At 33.1% G+C, this 14,768-nt stretch overlaps 2 protein-coding genes across 4 annotated transcripts in view; one reads left to right on the top strand and one right to left on the bottom strand.

Moving 5' to 3' along the window:
• Positions 1-10,810, bottom strand: part of LOC108970478 (protein phosphatase PP2A 55 kDa regulatory subunit) — a 23,106-nt gene extending 12,296 nt beyond the window's left edge. Inside the window, exons 1-2 of one of the 3 annotated variants that reach the window (XM_018935886.1) lie at positions 10,448-10,810; positions 8,667-9,069 (exon numbers count right to left, since the gene is read on the bottom strand). The gene's annotated coding sequence lies outside the window, so the exon portion shown is untranslated. Of the gene's footprint in view, positions 1-8,666; positions 9,070-9,140; positions 9,398-10,447 lie in introns of those variants that run through there. The other 2 variants (XM_018935888.1, XM_018935889.1) reach the window with 2 other exon arrangements.
• A 2,462-nt stretch (positions 10,811-13,272) lies between these two features.
• Positions 13,273-14,156, top strand: LOC108970385. The gene is made up of 4 exons (XM_018935723.1): positions 13,273-13,386; positions 13,454-13,591; positions 13,658-13,711; positions 13,957-14,156. Exons 1-4 carry the CDS (start codon positions 13,314-13,316, stop codon positions 14,064-14,066), a joined length of 375 nt encoding a protein of 124 aa, XP_018791268.1. The 5' UTR covers positions 13,273-13,313; the 3' UTR covers positions 14,067-14,156.
• Positions 14,157-14,768: the final 612 nt, after the last annotated feature.

Here is a 14,768-nt window from a genome sequence, read left to right as displayed (position 1 = left end):
GTGGCGTCGCCCACTTATGGAACAAAAACCATATCTCAGGAAGTACTGAACCGATTTCAATGAAATTCGGTATATAATATTTTCTTAACACCGTGATGACATGTACCAAATATGGGTGAAATCGGTTCACAACCACGCCTGAAATCTCGATTATCACTTTATCATGAGAGAGTATAAAATGTTCGGTGAAATCTCGATTATCACTTTATCATGAGAGAGTATAAAATGTTCGGTGACACCCGAACTTAGCCCTTCCTTACTTGTTAATTTTGGAGTACCAATTTTCAGTGCCATCAGTCTGCTTGAACAGCTGGTATAATATGTTCGTTTCGGTAGTCGCTAACGCTTGGTAAATCGAAGACGGCTAAAACGATTTAAATCATGGCACACAGAAAATTAAGGATCAAGTACAAGTAATGGTGTTCTCGAGTAAGCCACAAAGAAGATCCTCAAACGAAAACGATTTTTCATGATTTGATTGAACTGACAACTCAATCGCTGAGCGAACAGATAAACATTTGTCATAACAACATTTGCCAACATTTTGCCACAATGACGTCAGCAAAGCGACTAATAAAAAATTCGCTGAATACGAGCAACGAGGAAGACGTCTTTGATTTGTAATTGTAGCTGGTGGTGGTATATTAGAGAGGGCTTTCGCGGCTGGTATGGCGATCTACGTTGGCGGTAGAGTACATGTATTGCCCAAGTTAGTTGCTCGTGTGTAGATATGGAAATGGCAGCTAGTATATATACACCTTTATGCAAGCATATACATATGTACAACAGTTTGTTGTTGTTATTTATACAGTTGTTTACACTTCTCGTTTCTTTTCGTTTTTTTTTTTTTGTACGCCCTATTCTTGTGCAAGCAATGTTACATCTACCATACCTGAGCATTTGCTTAGAGTGTTATTACACGAAGCAACTTTTGTTTCGGCAACTCTTGGTATATAGGCGAGGGGGCGACGAGGAGAGGAGAATCGCGCCGAGTTTCCAGTGTTCAGCAAGTCGCTTTGTGGTCTTATTCGTAGCAGTTCGCTGCGACGTTTTTCGGCATTCGTGTTCTTTCTATCGTAGTGCATAGTTGCATTTGTGTATATTTTTTTGAAATTTATATTTTGAATATATTTAAAAAATTTAATTTCATCTTTGCTAAGTAATTTGCAAATATGTATACAAATATACACAATATAATATAAATATTCTAGAAAATGGATAATGACGAAAAAATCGAATTAATTAAAGATATTGTAAAATGTATAGTGGAAGCCATACAAATTGATTCAGACGATAGTGAAAAAGGTGATGTATGTGAAGGTCTGCTATATAATCATTGTTTTAATTTTGAATTATAAATAAAATGTATTTCTTAATTCACAGAACTGATTAATATATGTGATAGAATGGACCAAATACCTATAAGGAAAAACAGACGACAGTGGGTTAAAGTAAGGATTAGACAATGGGTTAAAGTAAAGTGAAAGAGAATAAGAAAAAACTCGAACAGAGTTGCGCAACACAAGTTGCTCGTGTGAATGCAATGGGTAACAGTAAAAGAGAATCGCCCGAGAATTAGCAACAAAAATTGCCGTGTCTAATAACGATCTTAGCCACACTTGTGAATGCTGTGCCCAACGTGGCGCTAATGACCGTAAAGAGGCAAAACAAAATATTCAAGTGCACGGCAAGTAAGGCTTCGTAGTCGGTCAGTTGGTGACTAAAATCGTTGCCCCAACCGTCTGCCCCTGAACCCGCTGTAGCGCAAAAGAYGACCGTCAATAAAGATCGAATGGACTAGTCACTTTCAGTGTGTCTGTTCGCAAATACTTGTTTGTGTGACTGTGTAGGTGAAAGCAAATGGTTTGTTAGCAGTTGACCTAGCAGGGAAATTTGTAAAACTTCTCTAGCTTGGAAGCATGTTTGAGTATTTTCTTCTAATAGTAATGGAAATACCTATTTGTTTGTTAAATCGATTTTTATAAAAATTTTTTTGGGGCGTTTCTTACACATAGTAGTTTATTTTATCACATTCAAAAGAATCGCCTATCATTTGCGTATAAACCCAAAGTAAAAACCACGAATATTTTAAGTCGTGTGCGGCAGTGCTGAATTGTCTGATCTACACCATTTGAATGCTCAATTAACCGGATACAACAATATTAATATGCAATATAAACAAATATTATATTTGCACATACTAGCCTAGACGTTGACACTGTGAACCAGAACTTGGCTCGCTTTTGCGATTGTGGCCTCTAAAAGTGCGCAAGAAAACAAATAACAATAGTAATAATATTGATACCCACACACAAGAATATATATAAACATATGTATATATGTAGATGGACAAGAAAGAGCAACGAAAACAAACAAATTATGTTCGAACCCATAGAAATACATTTAATTGAGCAAAAAGCAAAATCGAAAAAAAGACAAATATTTGCATGGAGGAAAAAGATCTGAGGCAGCCTGCATTTAACGAAAAAAATAAAAATTAATAAAATAAAATGAAATGAAATCAAAATAAAATAAAAATAAAGTAAAAGAAAATAAAATGAAAAAAATAAAATAAAATAAAGTATTTTGGATAGTCTAAAAAGTCTTTTCGTATTTTGTCAGTAGATGATGTAGTATTTCTCCAGTGCTAAAAATCACATTGTGTCATACCATTCAGTGTTGGAAAGGTGAAAATGAAAAAAAGTTCCTGTTCCTCAAAAATGAGTAAAAATCATTAAGAAATTCGCTATATTCCAAACTTTTTATATAAAAAAGGGAAGAATGCCACGGAAACCACCAATAAAAATTGTGAAGATTACGGGGTACAACAATGGTTCGATTGCTTCCGTTCTGGAAATTTCGATATTTCGATTTACACTGATGGTATACTGTCCCTAGGCCTTCACCTCGCACTTTCACCCTCACCTCTGCAATGGTAACTAACACAGCCACACACAGGCGGTATATATGTATGTGCGTATTGCTGTTTCTATCTAATAAGACAGCTGGTAAACAAAGAAACAATACATATTAAAAAACCGTGTGAATATTAAATATTTTGTTGACATCACTCTTTGTCGCTTTGGGCACTTTACTTAATCAATTCACTAAATCAACAAAAAGAATTATTATGTTTTCGGTCTTATTTATTMTACTTTTTTGGAATGACACTTTGACGGCTTTATGTACATATAGTATGTACATACATACGTATCAAGCATGAAGGCGTATCGGAAAAGGTGTCGCAAAATGCAAATAAAAAACTATTTTTAGCTTTGCGCATACCTAAGAGCTTTACTATCCATTATGATTTGAGGCGTGCGAGTTTTRAAGGGATTGAGCCAAATTAATGACAGGTATGTTGATGGAATGGCACCTGTGAGCAAACACTTTTTGAAAAAGTGGGCGTGGCACCGCCCTCTAATATGTTTAATATGCACCTCCTAAACTACTAAAGCTACAACAACCAAATTTGCTGAGTACAAATCTTATAAGAATTTCTACCGACAGTGTGTAAACAGATGAAATCGGATGATAACCCATCTCACTCCCCATATAACGGTACTGTTAAAAACTACTAAAAGCGCAATAAATTAATAACTAAATACGCCAGAGACATTAAAATTTTCCACTTATGGGGGCCGGTGTGAAAATTGAACAATGGGCTCCCATTTTTTGGCGAAATCACATATCTCGGCACCCGACCGACCGATTTCGACTAAACTTAAGACGTGCTATTTTTCTCATATTCCCATGTTCAYGGGCGTATTTGGACTAAAACCACGCGTACTTCCCATATAACATATTTTTGAATTCCATTTGATTCGTTCACTTTCTAGGACAAAAATCAAGAAGCAATTTATATAATGGGATTAAATTTTGAACGCATAATGTCTTTAGTGTGTGCCACCTTAAGATCAAAAATTGTTTAAATCCAATAAAAACTTTTCAAGACCCTAAGTACCGAGTATTTTGACCCCGGTATCTACAGTTGACTTTTGATCGAAAATGTCGGKCAATGTGTCGCTTAATCCTTCTCTTATAATTATATGTCTGTATGTCGAAAATGGGTTGAATCAGACCAATACTCTCTTAGCCCCCATATACTTAATATAAAGATTTTCCAACCAATATGATAGTTATCGAAATAAAAATAAGAGAGCGTATTTTACTCATAATAGTTTTTCTTTGTGCCAAAAATAGATAAATTTGAGAGAAAACTTGGCCAACCAATATGTGAGTTATCGAAATAAAAATAAGAGAGCGTATTTTACTCATAATAGTTTTTCTTTGTGCCAAAAATAGATAAATTTGAGAGAAAACTTGGCCTAGCCGCTATATTTCGGGCTTTTCGAACATCCGGCGGACTTTGCTCCATATGTTTGGTGATTATATCTGAGGTGTCTTAATGAAATCCAGGGAATAATTGGGTTGCACCCGAACATAGCCTCTCTTACTTGTAAAAATTGTATTATGTTTTCTTTAAAATATAGAAAACCATTTATTATACCCTGAACGGAGTATCCACAGTGTGCTTTTAGGATAACTATATATGAGGTTTACCCATATTTCATATTCTGGTTTATGATAAAAAATATCCTTTTATTAAGTTGTTATTCGAGAACAAAATCCGATGCTGAAATCATATTTGTAGGAAAGTTTTGGACTTCCTAATCTGGAGTTAAACGAGTTTTCATGTAAAAATTTAATGAATAGCTTTTATATCTTTTTTATTGCTGATCTGATTAATAATTGATGATATTTTTTATCTACCTCACTCTTCATCTAGTGCATTATTGCTCCGGATAAGAATGACAACACTAATTGACAAGTATTATTGGGATTATTTTCTCATTTCAAGACATTTTTGAATATATGTCATAAGCTTATCAGCGTATGTATAGCAATAATAGCGATAAATAGGCTTAATGGGCAGCAGACAACAAATTTGGCTGTACATAATCGTTGATGAAACATTAGATAAAACGAGAAGACTTTTGGCTATTTAGTGTAATCATTGTATATTTGAGAACTATTATTAGCTTCCAATTAGTAATGTTATTTTGATGACATATTGTAATTATATTTTTTTTTATTTCAGCAAAGCATGGCAAAAGTAGGATTAGTTGATGGTAGGAATCGGGGAACTACTTAGCCTTATTATCATTATTACAGATAATTCATCAACGTATTAGAACAATAAATTTTGATGGTTTTGGATTTGAAAAAAATTGTATTAGGTTAAATTTTCCTTACCGGCTGACACATTCGTTCGAAGGTTCTCTTCGAAATCGTCTACGGGACGATTTTTCAAAGGCCTATTATTAAAGTATTGAATAGTCGAAAAAGTCTTTTCGTATTTTGTTACATTACAGCTATTCAAAAATTAGTGAAAATAATGAAGAAATTCACTATATTTTGCATTTTTTGTATAAATAAGGGAAGAATGCCACGAAAGCCACCAATGAAATTTCTGAAAATTACGGTGACGATGCTGTATCCGTTCGTGTAATGGTTCGCTCGCTTTCGTTCTGGAAATTTCGATTTACACTGATTGAATAATGTCTCTAGCGGAAAAGTTGCAAAGAGTAGTCGACCAAAATGGTACATATTTGTTTATGTATTTATTAGTATAAATATAAAAAAAAAATTTGAAGTTTGATTAGAAATACGAAAAGACTTGTAGGTGAGCATTCACTCTGACAGCCGAGCGGCAATAATAGTGTTGAGTTCACTACCTGTGTGCACAAAGCTAGTCAAGGACTACCTGACCTCATTGGAAATACCAACAAATTACTACATCATCAGACTCGTTTGGGCACCTGGTCACAGCAGAATTGCTGAAAACTGCAAAGACAATAAGCTTTGAGTAAAGCAAGAAGAAACCCACGGACCACTCATTTAGATTATTAATGAGGTAATGCACCGTGAACTACTCATAGTGGAGTGGGATCGAGTTAGCTCACAGTGGTTATGTTGCGTTCTAGCACTGCTGTAATGGACCTTGCGTGCGCATAGCTGGCGCCGTTCGAAGACCAGACCCCTCAATGAATTGTTATCTGCCCTCATTGGCTCAAAAATACAATTACTTAAACTTGTAACTGATTGTCTTGAGTGAAAATATTAACTCTAACCTCCAAAAAGGTGAACAAAATAATCACTGATGTATGAGAAAAATTTCGTATAAATATGTACATTAATGTATGTACATATACATATATGTATGTATATAAGAAGACAGACAAAGCTTGAAAAATTCGACAGTTTGTCGCACCAAGTACGAATAAGTGTTTATTAAATCACAATCGATTTGCATGCCATTAGTTAAGCTTAATATTTATATATTAGCACATACATATACACACGCACACATGTGTACTCCCAAGGTACATTGTGGCACATATACGCCTTTAATCACATATATTAGATATTTGTTTACTATATCGGCYAATGTTTGCATAAAAATCAGCAAACAAGCTGGCAAGCAAACAAATTAACAACAACTTCAACTACGATAACAACAACAGCAACGGACCATCAGTGCCACGCAAAGCTGTTAACCTCAAATTGCACATGATCAACGCATTGYGACTATTGAATTAGACTTGGCGAACTGTTGATATTGGCGACTCCTATGAGGCGCGCTGAACGCAGGGGGGTGCTTTCCCCACGTTAACGCTATAAARTCAATTTTATTTTTTTTAGCTTTTATTTAATTGTCCGTTTAGAAAATTCCAAGTAAACACACAATTTCTTTAGATTTGGACTATGCTTTTGCCTTAAACTGCTCTTAAGTTCAAAATTATATAGTTAGTATAGTAATTTTAAATTAAAATAAGAAGAAAGTATGGTGGCTATATTCTGTAAACGTTTCCCATACAAGAACTTGTTCACAGGTCAATTTGTATGAAAGCTATACGTTACAGTGGTCCGATCTGTATAATTTGGATGGAGATTGCAACGTTGTCTTGGAAAATAACTTATATGGAWTTACRTGAAGGTATCTTGTCAAATAGAAAAGTTTGTGTTGGATAGGTCAGTTTTTATGTCAAAATTTTCGAAGACAATTTTTCAAATAAAACTACGAAATTTCTACACAGGAACTTGATTTTCRTCGGTTAGCTGGTATGCCAGCTTTATCTTATAGTGGTTCGATATCGGCGGTTAACATATACGAACAGTCTCTTGATGAGAGCAGGACATGTGCAAAATTTCAGATTCTATGTCTCAGGAGTCTAATTCGTGTATATATAGACAGACTGCAAGATAGACGGACAGACAGAGACTGTTCATTCTTTAATTACWGAATTATACAGTTAGATGTCCCTGAAGTGCTGAAATATACATTACAAAGCTTCCATTCCTCTATTTTTACATCGATTAGAGCTCAGGAACGAGGTTTTTTATACTTTRCTAAGAAGATTTCTGAACAGAAGATTCCACTAATTGATTGAACAAAATGGTGTAAGTAAAAATTAGAGTGCATTTAAAAGGGTTAACTGTAAACTAGATACTATATTATAGCGACTTTAAAAATTTAAACAAATARTTTTACGAAGGATAGATGAATCGATGCGTGGTCGATCGCTCAGGACCTACTGATTTACACAAAAGAGTAGTAACTTCCTCGAAATAGGGATATATTTTTATGATGTTAAATCCATAGTTCCATTGTTCTAATGAAAGAGCTCTGAGAARTCACGAAAAACCACGTCAGGTCCAATTCGAAGTGTACTGCTCACACYTTCTTCGATTGTCGAGACAGAGTGCATAAAGAATACTTAATAGCGAGGGTAGTAATAGCAGAAACAGTCAAAAACGTAGAATCATGGCCCGTGTCAGCTGATACGACCCGTCTTATGGGCGCGCAATGTAAGTGAACAGTGAAAGACGCTACTCCCTTCGCTCTTTGACGKRGGATGCGGGAATCCACGGYATTTTGGTTTTTGCCGTAGAAACATGTCAGCTGATTGCTCTCTCACAACGCAGGGTTGCCAATCTCGATATACGGTAGTAATTATAAAAGTTGTCTTCAATATGTTTGAAATTTTCTTAATATAACTCAAAATCAGAGTCGAATGTTATTATTTATAAATATATAAACTATTTTTAATACTTTGTTGCCAGTTGTGATATTTTATATTATGAAAAATTGTAATTGAAAACTTAKATGTGTACAAAACTATACATGCGTATTGATCAATGGCAACATTGTTCAAATGGAAACAAACAAAGATGGCTGTTTTCTGCGTTTTTACCACGGGCTCAACTTTTAACACATTTTGCTCGCTAAGGAAGGAAAAGGAAGGAACATTTATAACTTTGATGTTATCTGACTTAAATGAAGTCAATACTCAAACTCTAGCACGATTTTTTTATGTCAAAATGAGTAGGTTCGTCGTTGACTGCCGCTGAGTCAGCACTGTTAATTCTCTAGTCGAAATTGTGTAACAATTTTGGTACCTCCTAGCGGTGGGGGTTTTTTTTTATTATTTTTTAGAAGAGTTTAAATTTTGTAGAGCTCATCACCTCCAACCGAAGGTGAGACTTCCAGCCCAAAACACTTTATAGTGTGAATGGTGACTTTGTGTGGTATCTGAACAAATTATTGATGATACCCAAAATAAATACACATAAAATACCTGGATAAAGTATTTTTAACTTACCGACGCTAATTATCTCTTGAAGCAGCTGCTCGATTGGAGTTCTGTGAAGCAGAGCCTTGCAGCAAAATCGCTATGTCTGCTGAATATCAATTATTATTTTTTGTACGATTTTTACCAAATTATATTCAGGTGTATTTTTAGCATTCAAATTCAGTCTCACTTAATTTCATTGAGTTTAAATCGATTTTCAAATTAACACAATTCAATAATTTAAAACACACAGCACGTGGAAGTCGTGTATATAGGAAATTTACAGATTATAAATATGTATGTATGTAAATTTAAGCTTAATTATAGTTCTTAGTTTTTTCTGCGTCTGCCTTTTCTACGTATTTATATCGGTTTTACGTTTTTTTATTATTCTTTTTCGATGCTTGAGTTCCACAATAACTGTGTTTATTTGCTAAGAATAGAAATACATATATATTTATTTAATTTAAATGTTATTTCATTTTTGTAATAAATTTTATTTACTTATTTTTTAGTTAAGGAATTTTTTGTTGCGTTTTTGTGAACTCCATTTTAGCGGTTTTAACTTTCTTCTCGCACTTTTATGGTTTTTTCTATATAAATTTTCACTTCGTATTTTTATTGTTATTGGCGTACTTTTATTTCCGAAAGTCTACGAATCTAACTGAGCAACTCTGTTGAAATTTATGATTTTAAGACCAAGCTTATTCAGTACAGTTTTAAAAGCTCAGTTAAGTGAAAAGAAGGCACTTAAAATTTTTAATACTATCAAAAAATTATATTAAATTCAATTATTAATTCTAGCATATCCAGAAAGCACAAATAACTACAAAATAATTTGGTTATCAGTTTCACATATTTAAAATAACAGATGCAGTATTTACTATTACTTTATTTGTATTTAATTTTTATACTTATATACATATATATATTTTTTAAAATTTATTTTCATTAATTTGATCTTTGCAAATTATTAAAGGAAAAAGTGCTATTAATACTATATATGTTACGCTAAAAAATATATCCCAAAAGTTTTAAATAAAATACGAGCACTGAAATTTTATTATTAGCATATGAACCCGACTGACCGTCAACAACACATTTTTTGTAGTTATTATAAAATATTGGCCAATGCTGAAATCACCAAAATATTGCTTATTGTTTATATTTTAATCGACACCAACTGAGTCAATTATTAGCAGCAATGAATTATTAAAATCAAAAGTGTACATTTTTTAACTTAAAATGTCGTTTTATGTACAAACAACTAGTTATTTTCTAATTATCAAGACACAAAATTAATATATTGTTTTGTTTTCACTTTTAAAGTCAATTGTCACAAAACTTGTATACAAAAATACATATTTTTTATTATTATTTCTTTAATTTCTGTTTTATTTTCCCTTTCTTTTCAAAAGATTTTGTTCATATTTTAATACCGGAAATAAATTCACTGATGACATTCATAAGTTTGTTATATTTTTTGTGTATTTATAAAAGTGTACGTATTTATATTTTTATACAGCAATTTTATTTTTAGTGCAAATTAGTTTTTATTGAATTTTTTGTATTCTTTTTAAAATTGTCCTTCACGTAAAATAATAAAAACATTAGCTATAATCATTTGCAATTTCCGTTTTTTGGTTTTTTTAATTTATTTATTTATTTTTTTTTTTGTATATATTTTTTCGTTAGTTCAAAAACACTATTGTCGACACACTATCATGCATATGCATTCACTTCCTTTCCGCCTGTTGCTGCCATCAACGCTATTTCTCTTCCCTATGCACTTGTTTCGGCCTCTAACGTACCGTTGCCTCACAAGATTACTTTGTCTGTGAAATCATTTTCGGCCTCCAAGTTATTTTGCTTTGCTCCATACATATTTACTAGTACATTTGTCTATACTTTCAAATTTGTTCCTTCCTTTGCTCATACACAGATCCATATGTATGGACATATATACACATGTATGTGCAWATGTGCAAACTTCCTTTGCTTGCCTTCTTTCTTCTATGCGTTTGCGATTTTGTTGTTTCGTGAGTCGCTTTGCCAACGAAACTGATTTTTTTCGAAATTGTGAAAATACAGAAAACGTCCGAATGTGTTAATACCAATACTAATACTACAACAACATTATGACCAACAACAAAAATATAAAATATTTAGTTTTGCCAGCTTATTCCACGATACTTTTCAGCTATCTGTGTGGTGTGTATGGTGAGCATTTAACGGCAGCTTGCCGTTACTCACAATATATACTCATATAGCACATATACTACACCATATATCATGTATGTGTGAGTAGTTGTTCTCATGCTACACTGTGCTGCAGTAGTTTGGAAATTACATGAAACTCATTAATGAGATTAAAAGGTCTTAGTAGTGGACTAAATTAGTAGCGTAGCGTAGATTTGATAGTAATACAAATCTCAAAGGCAACTGTGTATATTATACTATGTTCGGACCGACATTGAAAATATTTTGAAAACCCATTTGTATGTTGTGGAATCTAAATCGTTCGGACCGACAATGTGTSCTGTCGATGAGTTTTCATTGACAACTATCAAAAGCGGCATTCTCTTGCTCTTGCAAGATTGCACGGTAACACAAAATGCAAAAATCCTATACCGAAATATGCAAAGCCAAGAGAGCACCCGTTGCAGAATCTAGTGATATATACCACAACGGAACCGTGTTCCAGGATTTATATAAAAAACATTTCTTAAACATTTAATGCATATTATGCTTTGTGCTGAAATCCCATTTTTCTCTTCGTGTGATCTCATAGTGGTTATCAAATAMCGACTTATTTGAGCAATTTTTTGGCAACTTTGGATCTTGTAAGTAGAATATGCTGCTATCAATTTAATATAACTGAAGTGGTAGTAAAAAAATTTCTTTAATAAATTTTATTCATGCATTCTCGGCCATAATACTTATTTTTAGCACGTCCGCAGATGTAATATTTTGTTACAGAGTGTAATCTCTGCGCTTTGTACTCTATTTTTGTTAATGAACGCTTGGTCACTTTTATTCATACATATTTACATACATACTTATGTACAATTTTGCTCCCACTGGGCGCCCATACACATTCAAAGCTCCATCGTCACCTACTTGTCACCGTTACGGTTACAACAAAAATAGAGAATAAAAAACACACGTATGTAAATCCTTCCTGCATTGGCTTTGCACTTGCTGTAAGTCATATTTCCTCTTCATTTTTAAATTTACTCTCCAATGCTCTCTTTTAAATAAAAGCAACTGTTGCGTCGCTCTACTCAACGTTATTTATAAAATATGTTTTAAGTTCTCTGGTTTTTTGTGGTTTTTTGGTCATACACATTCTTATACATATGCTATATGTATTTATGTATACTGGCATGTGTGCTTCATTAAGTAAATGGACAGAAGACAGTTAGAATCCTTCTACCATGGTGCAACAATCCATGGTCCTAGTGAGAAAAGTATATGTGCGCTATTCTGCAATGACAACATTATTGCAGTCGATTTCAGTTACATCTACCGTGTTAGCTTCATCTTCACTGAGACCACCAAAGATAGGTATTTGATTAATTTSATTTTATTGATAATCTCATCACCGCCTCGCATCGTATTTTTGTGTTAAATTCATTAATAATTTAATAAACAAAAAAAAAACACACTTTGTCTTCTTCTTGACTGCAAGTTYAGTTACAATTGTCATGCCGGTCAGCTGCTGCTTGGCAACATTTTGTTGACATAACGAGCAATAATTTGTATAGTCTCGCAACATGTTGCTATGAGTACAATTTGACACTGAACATAATATAATAAGTTTGCCACAACTGTTGTAAAACTTGGAAGGAAACGTCGAATGCCCTATAAAGTTTATATACATACATATGTACATTACTCTTTTACTCCTCAAGATGCTGCTCATTAGTCTTAACCACTCGACTTCGGACCATTTTAGGATTAGGTGCCATACAAACTGATCGATCCAATTTAAGTCCTTGTATGGAATACGTTTTTATTTAACAAAATATTGGACAGGGATTTACGTATTTCCAAGGTAATGATCATGTACCCTTTTGTACCGTAGATAATGAAAACACCTGTGAAGGGGACTATAGCTACGGTGTAGCGTAGCTAACGTTTTTCCTTGTTTTATTTACCTAAGTGTTATTTGTAACTCCTAAAACTAATCAAGATGGATATGTACATATAAAGTGATTTATTTAATATTACTAGGATGATGAGATGAATTAAAATAAATTTTAGAGTTAAGTTCTGGCAGGTTTGTATTCGACAACTATAAATTTTCAGTGCCCTCAAATACCGCACATGAGGAATCAGTGATTATAGCTGAATTTATACAAATGGAAAACTGTAAAGAAGAAAATCAAAAATTCAACCCAATAAAGTCTTCTATGGAAATATTTTTACTACTTTTTTACCGACAATTTTAAATSCTACCGTAGTGTAGTTTTTGAGAAAACTCGTAATGACTTTCTTGGGAAATTCCAATATTTTCTAACTCATGAAGTGTCATATTTATCATTCGAATGATTGATTATAGTAACGGTATTGAGTGACTCATAAATTGGAAATTGTAATGGAAATATATATAAATACTCATGCTTGGTGCATAGTTCTCAAAGCTTTCAAGTAAATCGAAAAACAAGGTTAGCTATGAAACTCTATCTGCTAACAGTTTTTGCCGTGTTGGTCCTTTTGGTCCTTCCATCAGCYGCAAATGCGGAAGGTAAATACTTAAAAATTTAATCTTTAATGGTAATGCATCGAATTTCTCATTGATATAATATTTACAGGACAGAATGCCACTGAGGAACCACCACCGTCAAATCCTACAAGTCCTCCACGTCCTGGACCAGGACCATTCAGACCTGGATCTGGACCTTTCAGACCTGGACCCTTCCAACCATTTTTCCCCATAAGACGTTTCCCTTGTGCGTAACTACTATAATTTACCGACTTATACTTATTAATTTACATTCTTTTTATTTAAACTTTAGTTCCTCCATTCAACATAACTGGAAATTTCAGTGGTCGTCCCTTCTTTCCATTCTGTTAGTATTATACTATAAAATGTCTATTTGTGTGTTGAATTTTACTTTTATTTAATTGTTATTATGTTATTTTACACTGCAGAATTCTTATGCCCAAAAGCTAGACCATCCAAATTTGTTTAAAACGAAAATAAAGCTCAAATATAAATATACCACAGCTCCTTATTCCCACTTTCTTGTAAGGCCACTTTGTTTATATAATAAATTTTTTTGCTTAAAAAACAATTATTTAAATTTAATTTCAGCTGTTTACTCTGATGACGATGTTAGCTCAAGTGTGCAGGATGGAGATGTCAAGGCGCAACTTGTACGAGAGCCACGCGTCGCTTCCTTTGATTCTTTAGTCAACTGGTAACCAAATTCTACTTTATTTAATAGTTTACTGTAATTGGTTTATTTATTTTTTTATAAAAACAGTATTAAACATTAAATATTATTGTAAATCAGAAAGAGCAAATAAAGTAAAAATAATATGCATAAAATACTATTCTTTAAGAAATTTCTCTGAATATAACAGGTTGAATTGTACCAAGAAGTATTTTTTGTTTCAAACGAACTAAAGAAGATTAACGAGAGTTGCGAATGATCAGGAGGATGAGACGAGTGGAAATCCGAGTGACATATGTCCATCCGTCCATCCATGCAAACTGTATCTTGAGTAAAAACTGAGATGTCATATTGAAATTTGGTATATACATTAATACCTCGGCAAAAAAGAAAGGACGACCATGCCATATTATGACCAAAACCTATTCAAATCCAACAAAATTTATTTAACGTTTTTTGTCGCAATTGCATTGAAATTCATGAAAAATTCTGTTCAACCCATTTTTGATACACAGACCATCAACATAAAATATTTTTCCATGAATTTCAATTTAATATCTCACATATGGTGACTTTATACCTAGGGTGACCTTTTCAAGATCTCATTTACGTACACAAAAAAAATTTTTTTTTGCCTCTTTCTATAATGATAGTTAGATTACTATAAGTTTATATTATATATAGTTTTTAATTAATGAAAAAACGGTGCTTGCAAATGCAATTTAATTTA

The sequence above is a fragment of the Bactrocera latifrons genome, unplaced genomic scaffold (genome assembly GCF_001853355.1).
Source record: "Bactrocera latifrons isolate USDA-ARS-PBARC rearing strain unplaced genomic scaffold, ASM185335v1 scaffold_3, whole genome shotgun sequence".
Lineage (NCBI taxonomy): Eukaryota > Metazoa > Arthropoda > Insecta > Diptera > Tephritidae > Bactrocera > Bactrocera latifrons.
The sequence above is the reverse complement of the archived record's forward strand: the minus strand, read 5'-3'. Positions and strand labels throughout refer to the sequence as shown.